A 13,121-nucleotide genomic window follows, 5' to 3' on the forward strand; every position below is an offset into this window, starting at 1 on the left:
CAGGGAAATTTTCGAAAAATGGCCGATTTTCGACCCTTTTGTTTTTTGACATAAATGGTTACTATTGCATAATAAACATGCGCAGAGTCGAATAATGGGTTCTGCGCATGTCAATTGTGCTATCATAACCAGTTTTGAGATAAATGGTTACTATAGCATAATAAACATGCGCAAAGGCGACTAATGGATCTGCGCATGTTAATTGTGCTATAGTAACCAGTTTATCGAAAAATAAAAAGGTCGAAATTTGGTAATTTTTTGAAATATCCCTGTACTATAGTACAGGGAAATTTTCGAAAAATTGCCGATTTTCGACCCTTTTATTTGTTGACATAAATGGTTACTATTGCATAATAAAAAGCGCAGAGACGAATAATGGGTTCTGCGCATGTCAATTGTGCTATAGTAACCAGTTTTGAGATAAATGGTTACTATAGCATAATAAACATGCGCTGAGTCGAATAATGGGTTCTGCGTATGTTAATTGTGCTATCATAACCATATTTGACATAAATGGTTACTATAGCACAATTGACATGCGGATAACCCATTATTCGACTCTGCGCATGTTTATTATACTTTTGACATAAATGGTTACTATAGCATAATAAACATGCTCAGAGGCGAATAATGGGTTATGCGCATGTCAATTGTGCTATAGTAACCAGTTTTATCGAAAAATAAAATGGTCGAAAATTGGTAATTTTTTGAAAAATCCTTGTGCTATAGTACAGGGAAATTTTCGAAAAATGGCCGATTTTCGACCCTTTTATTTTTTGACATAAATGGTTGCTATTGCATAATAAACATGCGCAGAGTCGAATATTGGGTTCTGCGCATGTCAATAGTGCTACAGTAACCAGTTTTGAGATAAATGGTTACTATAGCCTGAGACAACAATCAATAGATAAACATGCGCAAAGGCGACTAATGGGTTCTGCACATGTTAATTGTGCTATAGTAACCAGTTTTATCGAAAAATAAAAAGGTCGAAATTTTGTCATTTGTTAAAAAATCCCTGTACTATAGTACAGGGAAATTTTCGAAAAATGGCCGATTTTCGACCCTTTTATTTTTTGACATAAATGGTAACTATTGCATGATAAACATGCGCAGAGTCGAATAATGGGTGCTGCGCATGTCAATAGTGCTACAGTAACCAGTTTTATCGAAAAATAAAAAGGTCGAAAATTTGTCATTTTTTGAAAAATCCCTGTACTATAGTACAGGGAAATTTTCGAAAAATGGCCGATTTTCGACCCTTTTGTTTTTTGACATAAATGGTTACTATTGCATAATAAATATGCGCAGAGTCGAATAATGGGTTCTGCGCATGTTAATTGTGCTATCATAACCATATTTGACATAAATGGTTACTATAGCACAATTGACATGCGGATAACCCATTATTCGACTCTGCGCATGTTTATTATGCTATAGTAACCATTTATGTCAAAAGTGGTTACTTTTGACATAAATGGTTACTATAGCATAATAAACATGCTCAGAGGCGAATAATGGGTTCTGCGCATGTCAATTGTGCTATAGTAACCAGTTTTATCGAAAAATAAAATGGTCGAAAATTGGTCATTTTTTGAAAAATCCTTGTGCTATAGTACAGGGAAATTTTCTAAAAATGGCCGATTTTCGACCCTTTTATTTTTTGACATAAATGGTTACTATTGCATAATAAACATGCGCAGAGTCGAATAATGGGTTCTGCGCATGTCAATAGTGCTACAGTAATAAACATGCGCTATCATAACCATATTTAACATAAATGGTTACTATAGCACAATTGACATGCGCAGAACCCATTATTCGACTCTGCGCATGTTTATTATGATATAGTAACCATTTATGTCAAAAGTGGTTACTTTTGACATAAATGGTTACTATAGCATAATAAGCATGCGCAGAGTCGACTAATGGGTTCTGCGCATGTCAATTGTGCTAATATTATAACCATATTTGACATAAATGGTTACTATACCACTTTTGACATAAATGGTTACTATTATCATAACAAACATGCGCAGAGTCGAATAATGGGTTATGCGCATGTCAATTGTGCTATAGTAACCATTTATGTCAAAAGTGGTTACTTTTTTATGTTTAAAACAACAACATTACACAGCTTGCTGTGCAATTAACACCATTGTTGTGCACTTGAATGGGTTTCCTATGACATAATAGGTGTTAATATGTCATTTGATTTGAGTGAGTCTTTCATGGCATTTGTAGTTAAGTTAGTCTTTGGTGACAATAGTAACACACACTTGTAATTGAGTGGTATTTTGATTTTTAAATTTCATATTTCTAGTTAAAAAAGTGATTTTTGAAAAATGTGTCAGTTGAGTCGTATAGTACAGAGACTTTCTCGAAAAATGACCAAATTTCGACCTTTTTATTTGACATGCGCAGACGCACACAATATGTTCTCATTTTACCTCAATATTTTGAAAAATCGATATTGATGCGGTCTGCACACGTTATTTTAAGTGATTTTTATAGTAGGTCTACTGTCGGCAGAGGTTTTTTTTTGAAAAAAAAATATAAGATGACACAATAACCAGGGAATACTGTTACTGTAAAATAATGTAAACATCAAAGATAAATTAAAGACAGGGTAATTTCTTTATTAAACAATACATTAAAATTGCAGAAGAACACAGTGGTTTAATTCTTGATCAACAAGACAACAAGAAATAGAAACAAGGCCCATGAATATAGGGGAAGGCAACTTACATAATACAGAGGGAATAGGCAACTATATTAGGATTGGATATGTTACAATGCATTCATACAATATTATACATTATTATATTATAATAATTAGTACATATACCGTATCTATTATGCTTAGAAAATTAGAAAATAACTGATTTTCTACAACTTATTTTATTTCGTTCAAAATACTAAAGTATTTATTTCTATCATTGTAGGCTTATTTACATTTGTTGATTTTTAATTTTCTACATATTCTTAGATATTATCTTAAAGTATATTGACATTTCTTAGTGTTATTTAACAAATTGATCATCCCAACAATCAGTCCTCGTTAATCTCTCCACATGATGTATTGGACGTGAATCTGAATTTATTTCGACTTGTCTCTCCCAATAAAGTCGGGAAGATAACTTTACCATTTCGATTCCCAATAAATATTTTTAAAATAATGGATAGTTGCGTTTTAATATGTTTTACACATGTATGTAAATATGACACTTTTATGTAAATTATCTATCAAGCATGTCGTATATTAATTGAAAGTAGTACGCATGCGCACATACAGTATCTATGCACTAATAAGGGCTCAGCCTATAATTAATTTGTAAGTATGTAACTTAGATTTCTAATGTATAAAATAATACCATAATAGTACCGTAAACTAAATAAAGAATCATTTAATGAAGTCGTGTCGTGTAAACGGAAAATAAAGAAATAGCCGAATGAAACAAAATAAATTGGCGAAGTGCACCACGGAACAAACTTGTATTCGATGTCTGCGCATACTTACTGAGCATTCCAGTCGATTTTTCACTTTATTTACAATTTGTTCAGTAAAATAGAAAAAAAAAATCCGTGATACAGAATCACATGTAAGCCCCGCCCACCATAAGGGATCATGTTATTATTATTAAACTACAGGAGTAACTACTTTACTGCAGTAATGTATGACGTTAATAAACAAAATGAATAGTTACTGCAGTATCTGCAGTAAAATAATTTTGCCATGATCCCTAACCGAACACCTAACCTTGTTCGTAGACACAGTCAGGTCATTTCACACAGCAACATATCCTTACAGGCCTGTATGTAAAACCAACTGACTAAATGTAGTTGGTATGACGTCATATTAGTTTACTAAAGCGTGGTTCCCACTAGCGACGCAACACAACGACGTAACGCAACGCAAGTGAATTGACCAATCACAAGCGATGGCTTATTCGCTTGTGATTGCTAGCTGTCTATAACTTCGCCTGTCATTGGTTAAAACGCTTGCGTTGCGTTTACGTCCTTGCGTTACGTTCTAGTGGGAACCAAGCTTGTAGCTTGGTTCTCACTAGCGACGCAACGTAACGCAACCTACGCAACGTCAGAAAATTCCCTTCCGATAATTGTGTTTGCCCCCGCCTGCGTGAAATCAAACCTGTGATGTTTCCAGCATTGTTGCATCGTCCGTTCCCACTTGTGATTGCGCAATACTGCACTTTGCGTCGATACGTCGCTGCCGTTACGTTCTAGGGGAAATAACCACGCTTAACCGAACACCGATCCTTGTTTGTAGACACAGTCAGGTCATTTCACACAGCAAAATATCCCTACAGGCCTGTATGTAAAACCAACTGACTAAATGTAGTTGGTATGACGTCTTATTAGTTAACTTAATCAATGTCGGATTGGTATGACGTCATATTAGTTAACTAAAATATTACGTCATTGCTTAGAATAATATATATTCTACGTTCGTACAAAAATGTTACCAATATTCTTTTAATCAAAAGTGACAAGCAGCTAACTTTCAACATGAAATAAACTCTTCCTTATCTATATTATTTATTTATTTATATAATTTTTATGAATTTTATATAAAAGTTAGAATTATAAGTACAACATAAATAACGGCGGTTTGAAATAACCAGTAATGTGGTTAGTTTGTCTTCTAATAAAAATATCCGCTAACAAATAAATCGTCTACACACAATGTGTTGTACACTTTAATTCCTATATCTTTATTATAATAAACTTAATATTAGCAAGACAATAGTAAAGTGTATACTGTTCGTGAACTCTAACAGGCGAATATTTCATTAAAAAACAATAGCACTTTAACGTTATGTAAATAAATTATTTAAATTGCACTCTTTCGTATTCGCTAAAAGAATTCAGTCGCACATAACTTCAATAAATTTCAAAGCTGAATACATCGTAAAATGTAACGTAACCATCTTAAAATTGTTGACGTCATCGAATTATGTGATTGCACGCTTATCATTTCACATGAATTAAATGATCTGTATAAATTATATATTATATATCACATGAAATGTTCAAAGTATGCATGTACATTACGCAAATTCTTAGAAACATTGTTATGCATGTACATACACACTTTCATATCTTTCTATTTCATATTGGCACCTTCGAGTAGTTACCTTCATATTGTCTTCCCCCTTCATTGTCCCCTTCATACTTCCAACCTCAAATGTTCCCTTCATAATTGTCCCCTTCATACTTTCAACCTCAAATGTCCCCTTCATATTGTCCCTTTCAAATTGTATCTTCCTATTAATCCTTTCAAAAAATATTTTGCCTGAAAAATCTCTTCAAAATTTATCAATTGTTTCGTATTCATCAACAGGCACTCTCTGTGTTGACTAAAAATAAAAGAAAGAATTGATGACAGATTTATCATTTTCTTAATAGAATCACTCTCAATAAAGCTCTGTCTACACTATCAAACTTTATGTGATGTGTTCATATATGAAGACGATGAAATCATATCACTACTATGGGCACATCATTCAAACTAGTTTAATAGTGTAGACAGAGCTCAAAATCTTTTGAAAGACGGTTTTGACTTTGAGAAACCACATGAAACTGACATTACATACTTGTTGTCTAACTAAAATTATGCTCTGAAGATGCTTTTTTACTGGCAAGATGTTAAGCTGTGATTAGTATATTGTGTTAAAGGGACACACTTACTGCTGGTATTCCATGCTTTAGGCCTTAAAGGTGACAGAACCACAGAATCGTCATTTCGCACTACGATATGCTGAAATTAAAAGGTTACAATGTGATAGGATTTGATGCAAGTGCTATACAGGCTGGCAAAGACAACAGCAAGGCAGTGGTGATGGCAGGCCGCGATATTTCTTTTCGCACATCAGTTGGGGACCCCTCATGAAACGTCACAAAATAAACATGAATATTCATTAGTTATATCCATGTGTGTGTGATGTAACAACAATTCACTAAAGCTTGGTTCCCACTAGAACGTAACGCAAGGACGTAAACGCAACGCAAGCGTTTTAACCAATGACAAGCGAAGTTATAGACAGTTAGCAATCACAAGCGAATAAGCCATCGCTTGTGATTGGTCAATTCACTTGCGTTGCGTTACGTCCTTGTGTTGCGTCGCTAGTGGGAACCACGCTTAAAGCGTGGTTCCCACTAGAACGCAACGCAACGTAACGCAGCGACGTATCGACACAAAGTGCTGTATTGCGTAATCACAAGTGGGAACCGACGACGCCACAGTGCTGCAAATATCGCAGGTTTGATTTCACGCAGGCGGGGAAATCACAATGATTGGAAGGGCATTTTTCTTCCGTTGCGTAGGTTGCGTTACGTTGCGTCGCTAGTGGGAACCAAGCTTTATGGAAACGCTTTCTGTCGAATGGATTAGATTATGGACTTTACATGTCGATGTATGAGGTTCGAATCTCATGAACAACTTCTTTTTACTTAATAGTGAGAGAGATTATTTAGAGGGTTAGGTTCAGTTATATTAAAGCGTGGTTCCCACTAGCGACGCAACGTAACGCAAGCTACGCAACGTAAGAAAATGCCCTTGCAGTCATTGTGTTTTCCCCCGCCTGCGTGAAATCAAAACTGCGATGTTTGCAGCAGCAGTGTTTCGTCGTCGGTTCCCACTTGTGATTACGCAATACATCACTTTGCGTCGATACATCGCTGCGTTGCATTCTAGTGGGAACCACGCTGTAGGAAGTTGTTCGGCTATCTTTCACATAAGGGGTCCACAACTTATGTACAAAAAAAAATCGCTTGCAGGCCTAGGTATGATACAAGGATTTTTGTTGTGACATTACACATATTTTGGCTATATTTCGCTTGACAATTTGACGTACTTTGTCTCTGATCGATATTTGTATCGGGTCATTTATGCCATGGAACAACCCTAAAGCGTGGTTCCCACTAGAACGCAACGCAACGTAACGCAGCGACGTATCGACGCAAAGTGCTGTATTGCGTAATCACAAGTGGGAACCGACGACGCAACAGTGCTACTAAAATCGCAGGTTTGATTTCACGTAGGCGGGGGCAAACACAATTATTGGAAGGGTATTTTGGCACGTTGCGTTACGTTGCGTCGCTAGTGTGAACCAAACTTAACCCTATAGATTATTATCGTTCAGAAATAAAAGCAAAACATATTAGGTTACTTTGTAGCGTTACTATTTTGAGTGGTTTAGCATTAATTTTGGTTCTCACTAGGACACAACGTAGACGAAACGCAAGCGAGTTGACCAATCACACGCGACTGTTCGAATAATATATCGCTTGTGATTGGTCAAATAACTTTGCGTTGCGTTACGTCCTTGCGTTGCGTCCTAGTGGGAACCAAGCTTTATTAGGAATAAGTAAAGCGTTGATACTTTAATATAAGCGTGTTAATTAAATAATGTATACAGTAGCTTATATCTTAACCGATTACTATATCAGCAAACTAAGATCAAAATACAATTATAAATAAATAAATACATTTTTAGATTAAGTATTGGGGATGATGATATCGGTTATACAAGTTTACAAATTATGAAAAATATGGAACGCCAACAAGATTATAGTAAGAGTAAGTAAAATGATGAAGCACAATTAAATAGTACAATGTTGCGATATGAAAGTGTACAGGTACATAAATGATAAATGACATAAGTAACCGTACGGTTCCTCCATGCCGTACGCGCACAATTTGTGCGTAAATTGAAATATGGAACGCCAAAAACCATGACACTGCGGAAGAAATATTATTTCCTCTATGGTGACACATAATTGTCATATTGGCGTTTCATATTTAAATCGAGAATTTTGAAAGTGAAAAAAAATAATCAGCTGCAGTGCGTATCAATACTCACACGGGCGATTTTTAAATGACTGCGCGTGGTAGCGCGAGTACGGTATATGACGTCATTAATTGCATACGTTCAAGATGAAACAGAATGATCTATGAATAGCAATCTTGGTGTGAAAATTAAGTTGTATTTTTAAACACAACACTGATCAACAAGTATGATTTGACCAAGGCAATCTAATTTTCTTTCTAATTTTTGTTCTTCTACTGCATAGAATTTGATACATAAAGCAAAACGCCCTTTAAGCAGAGAAGCAACGTCGTTTAAAAAAAGTTATATAGTTAAATATATACGTCATCAAGATCTTGAGTGTGATTGGCTGAGACACGACGATCGTGCAACGTTTTATTTTTAAACAGTTTGCAGAGAGGATTACATATCTTGCACTCATTCTAGATTAAAATATAAATGCGCAAACAGAACATAAAAGTATAATAAACTAGTATGTAGATTGATTAAACATTAACCTAAAATGTTTCACATTGGTAAAGGCTAACGCACGCGCACTAGAAAAAAATAAATATTTCTGGCATGCGTTGATGATCTCCTTTTAAAAATCTATGAAGAACGCAAAGGTATAACAATGTGCGCAGTAGGGCTCTAAATGTCATGCGTGGTATTAAACCGGAAGTATGATGACGAGACCTAGAATGATGCAGAGACCTAGAATGATGCATGATGGTAAATACAATGGTATAAATAAACATTAAAAAAGGAACATTAAAATGTTAGGAAAATGAAAACAAAGTTAGTGTTATCATATTTTTTTATGAGTAGTATGCAGACAAAAGATTACAATGAAAGTTGAAAAAATGATGATTAAATGAATAAAGTTGATTAGAGAGAACACTGATTGCAGGCTAGGCATTCTTACCGGACTGTTCTTCATAATGCCATTATTCCTAGGTCTTAACTCTCGCCAATCCTTAAATAAAATTTAACGTAAAATTCCAATTGTTGTACATAATCCTAGAACTTCATAACTGAGGTGGTAAATTTATTTTGAAACAGTAGTAGTAGTAGTAGTGGTAGTAGTAGTATTAACTACTACCTTCACTACATCTTTAGAGTTAGACCTACACTATAGTCAAGAGATTGGCTACACCAGCAACTGAATTGTTGTTGTAGTTTGCTCGGGTTTACAAACAAAAGTTTGTTACAGTGTAGACTTTCCAAACATATTTTCAGTTTGTCGAAGTTTGTCAACTGCTTTACACTAGCAAACTTTACTGAATTGTTGTAGTTTGCTCGGGTTTACAAACTAAAGTTTGCTACAGTGTAGACTTTCGCAAACTTATTTTCAGTTTGCTGACTTTTGTCAACTGCTCTACACTGTAATAGCAAACTTTAGAAAACTTTTCCTAACAAAATCGAAGTAATTTGGTCGAATTTTCAAACAATGTTTGTCCGTGAAGACTACTGTAGACTAGGCTTTAGTAATACAAGTTAGTTTGCGAGTAATGGTAAAATTAGCAAAATGGAAAACAGTGGGTAAATATTCCCATGTGACATCACAATTTACCAATACTTACCGATTCATATTTATTGTCAAAGTTATTCCTTTTTTTGCCTTTGTATTTATTCGACGTCATGTGCTCGATTCCGACAACAACGAACGATAGCACAATGCCCATCATCAAGATGTAGAACGCGCCAGCTATTTTGCTCAGTCCTATCTCATTGGCATTGGCATTTCTGGCAAGATTCGCAGGATCGTCGCTACACGAACTTTCTCTTTCAAACCATTTCTTGCGCATGTCTTCTAGTTCACCGTCTTCTTGCAGCTTAAGAATACTAAAAAATGATGATAATAATAATTTATTTGGAAGTTAAACTTTTTAAACAGTGGCACACTTCTTGAATGAAGTAATTAAAATAGAAATATAAGAAAAGTAATTTAACAAGAAAACTTAAACCAAATTATGTACAATATATAAAAGTAAAAAAAGTAGCCTAATACAGGATATAAAATTGATCAGAAACGAGAATACACAGTCGATTCTCGGTACTGCATCTCTTTCCGAAGTATCATAGGAATATTTGGTAATACAACATCACATGTGTTTCACATGTAGTAACCTTACATGATACAGCCACCACATGTGATACAAATGAGATGATATATTACCAAATAATCTTATGATACTTCTGAAACAGATAGTATGTGGAGATACAGCATTGGGAATCATAACTTATACTTACGCCATTGACATTTTGTCTCTATAAGGTGAGCCTTGGGCGGTAGCGATACCATACCCCTTAAGATTAAATGGTTTACCAACAGTCATTAGATCACACTCGGCCTGCTTGATATAATCTAAAATTGGTGCGTCCCAAAAGAAAGCGTAGCCCCCTTCTGATACTCGGTTATACCCTGCCTTATCGCTTTCAACCCACGGTGAATTTTCCGGCAAGTGTTCATCTGAGTTCATATAGCTCCACATAATTTCATATATACCGGTGTGTTTCCTTTTCTCAAAATATTTCTGTAAACTGCTTCCGTTTATTGTACCGTATGAAATCTTCTTTTGGTAAGCCAGATCTTCCAGAGAGTTTATTGGATTTTCCATCCGGGTTACTGTAAGAAAGGCGGCGAGATTGGCGGTATACGTCGCTATGATGATCAGTGCGAACATCCACCACGCGGCACTTAAGATTCTACCAGATATTGATATTGGAGTGTTGTCACCGCCTAAAAATCGAAATATAATTATATCTTTAAATCAAATAGCTTGGTGTATTGGTTAGCATTGTAGAGCCTGTGTGTTTCGAAAGAAGGCAACATAATTGAATCATATAAAAGAGCAAGTTGATCAAGTTTAGGTATGCCAAATTTACAAACTTTTAATCAATTAGTAAAAATCTATATCTAAAGCTTTTTGTTATTCTAGAAGCGTTTTTTAATAAAAGCTTGCAATTTAGCATGTTCTGACGGGTATTTAAAAGCGGTGTTCGTTCTTAAGTAGGTTATAAGTAAATTAAAAGTTAAACTTGCTTATAATAATGAAGTTGATGTTTTCTCTGTCTATCATAACATTATAGTACAACATAGTTGGAAACACATGCAATCACGGCAGATAAAAACTAGTTCTAATGTTTCTACTTAAATAATTATTATTTCTACAGTATGATATGACTTGTTCCCGAGCATATAAACTGGACAAGGAATGAAAGAAGATGACGGAATACAAATGATGACTGATCGATAGAGGAAAATTGGTGAAGAGAAATGTATCTACGATGCAACTATAATGACGTCATTAATGTTTGGATTTGGAACCACTGAAATCTATAATAGTATTCACCATAAAAGAGTGGTGACAGTCACTGCACGCGATAACATGCACAAAGTTTAAAAAGGAGAAAGATATGAGATTGTGATAAAAAAAATTGAGATAAAAAATGAATGAAATGAGCATGGATGCAAGGTAGTGAAGAAAAAAAAAGAAGAGCTTCAACCCATGCGATTGAGGGCGCACCTGCCAACTACATGCAAATTAGCAAAGGCGCCAAGACGCAGACGACAAAAGAGATATTTGCCTGTTTGTGTGTGTATTCGCTCATATTTCCACGGAGCTGTTAACAAAATCGAACGCAACGTATGCAAATAAAGAAAATATAAGAATCAAGAAAATATGTAGCTTTAAAATTGAAATAAACTTCTGTCTTGTGGCAAATACCTCTAGTATAGTCTTGTCCTTTTAAAAGTTAGGGAATAGAAAAAAACAAACTACGCATGCGTCAAACGATTTCTAAACCTGCGAAAAATTGCAATTAAATTAAAACACGATAAATGAACGTGTTTGCCTAGTATTACATAAAATAAAAACTTTGTTGAGCAAATTTTCCTCTCATAGAAGTAGACACAAATCCCAGAGGTATTCGCCCCTTCGACCAATTATTTAAACAAATTATTTAAGAACAAAAACAACCACAAATAAATATAAATATTTGTATGTTTAATAAGCTAATTAGTATGTGCTTTAAACTGTAACGTATTAATCATCTCATATAAAGGGTATTGCCCGAAAACTTCTAAAAACCAAAATGATGTTTTCAAAATCGAATGCAAATAAATTAAAACTGAACATATCTATATATTATTCATAAAATACACTAACAACAGTAATACGTCATCAAAGATATTTGAAGCTTGGTTCCCACTAGGACGTAACCGCAACAACGCAAGCAAGTTGACCAATGACAACCGACAGTTTGAATAATCCATCGCTTGTGATTGGTCAAATCACGTACGTTGCGTTACGTCCTTGCGTTGCGTCTCTAGTGGGAACCAAGCATTAGGCACATATCCATACTTGAATTGATGATACTGATGATTGTCGCAATGCATATTAAAATAATTATGTTTAAAAATAAAAATGGTTTAAAATAATGAAGGTAAATATTTTGACGAACCTTGCTGCATACACGATGCAAACGCAAACCACATACTATTCCTAAAGTTGAAGTCGTCAACATCCGGGCTTCTATCATTACTTCGATAACTGCTGTAAGGACTGAGCCTATCCAAAACGTAAACAAGAATACCAACAACAAACAGCGCAGCCAAAATTGAAAACCAAACCGTCCAAGCGAGAGGATCGAGAAAAGCGAAAACGTTATGTTGCTCTTGAGGTTTTTTCATTAATATTCCCACGCCGTAGTTCATATATGGCTTGGTAAAATCGATCACTTCCTCTCGATCTGAATTAATAATCATACCGGCCAACGCAATGTCTGCCCGCTGTAAAAAAAAAGAATCATATAGATCTAGGCTATGTATGTTAATACTAAACACCAATAAAACTTACGGTAATACTAAAAAAAGTATGTTTTGTGCCTTCACAAACTCTTCAAAAATGTTATGTATGCAATTAAGAAATGACATTTCATTCCAATTCTCACTCCTGAGGACGATCAAAGCATATTGAATGAAACGTCGAGAAACCCAGGGACTTTTCAGAACTAAATATACGTGGTGCAGTTACATAAAATACTGAACCAAGACAGCCTCTTACGTCATAGTAAACCTCTCCAATGAGTCCATTCCAGGTCCCATCACCTTCCTTGACACCATATTGTTTGTCTGGCACATCATATATTTGATATTTGAAGTCCAAATCTTCTGCAATTTTCTTTATCAACTCGATACAAAAACCGGTATGTCTGGGCCCATCGACTGTGTCCTCTTTTACAACAAACGGTGCTTCCTAAATAGATAAGATAATATAAAGATAA

The 13,121-nt window shown here is 35.0% G+C and overlaps 1 protein-coding gene across 7 annotated transcripts in view; it reads right to left on the bottom strand.

Moving 5' to 3' along the window:
• Positions 1-2,628: 2,628 nt before the first annotated feature.
• Positions 2,629-13,121, bottom strand: part of LOC140045447 (glutamate receptor ionotropic, delta-2-like) — an 83,717-nt gene continuing 73,224 nt past the window's right edge. For 3 of the 7 annotated variants that reach the window (XM_072090351.1, XM_072090349.1, XM_072090350.1), the window contains 8 exons: positions 12,902-13,093; positions 12,300-12,627; positions 11,424-11,459; positions 10,086-10,575; positions 9,416-9,677; positions 8,758-8,808; positions 5,713-5,782; positions 2,629-5,381 (listed from right to left, as the gene is read on the bottom strand). In XM_072090351.1, coding sequence (XP_071946452.1) covers positions 5,359-5,381; positions 5,713-5,782; positions 8,758-8,808; positions 9,416-9,677; positions 10,086-10,575; positions 11,424-11,459; positions 12,300-12,627; positions 12,902-13,093 — 1,452 coding nt within the window. In that variant the 3' untranslated portion in view covers positions 2,629-5,358. The remainder of the gene's footprint in view (positions 5,382-5,712; positions 5,783-8,757; positions 8,809-9,415; positions 9,678-10,085; positions 10,576-11,423; positions 11,460-12,299; positions 12,628-12,901; positions 13,094-13,121) is intronic. The other 4 variants (XM_072090353.1, XM_072090355.1, XM_072090354.1 and 1 more) reach the window with 4 other exon arrangements.

Source organism: Antedon mediterranea, chromosome 3 (genome assembly GCF_964355755.1).
Source record: "Antedon mediterranea chromosome 3, ecAntMedi1.1, whole genome shotgun sequence".
NCBI classification, from domain to species: domain Eukaryota; kingdom Metazoa; phylum Echinodermata; class Crinoidea; order Comatulida; family Antedonidae; genus Antedon; species Antedon mediterranea.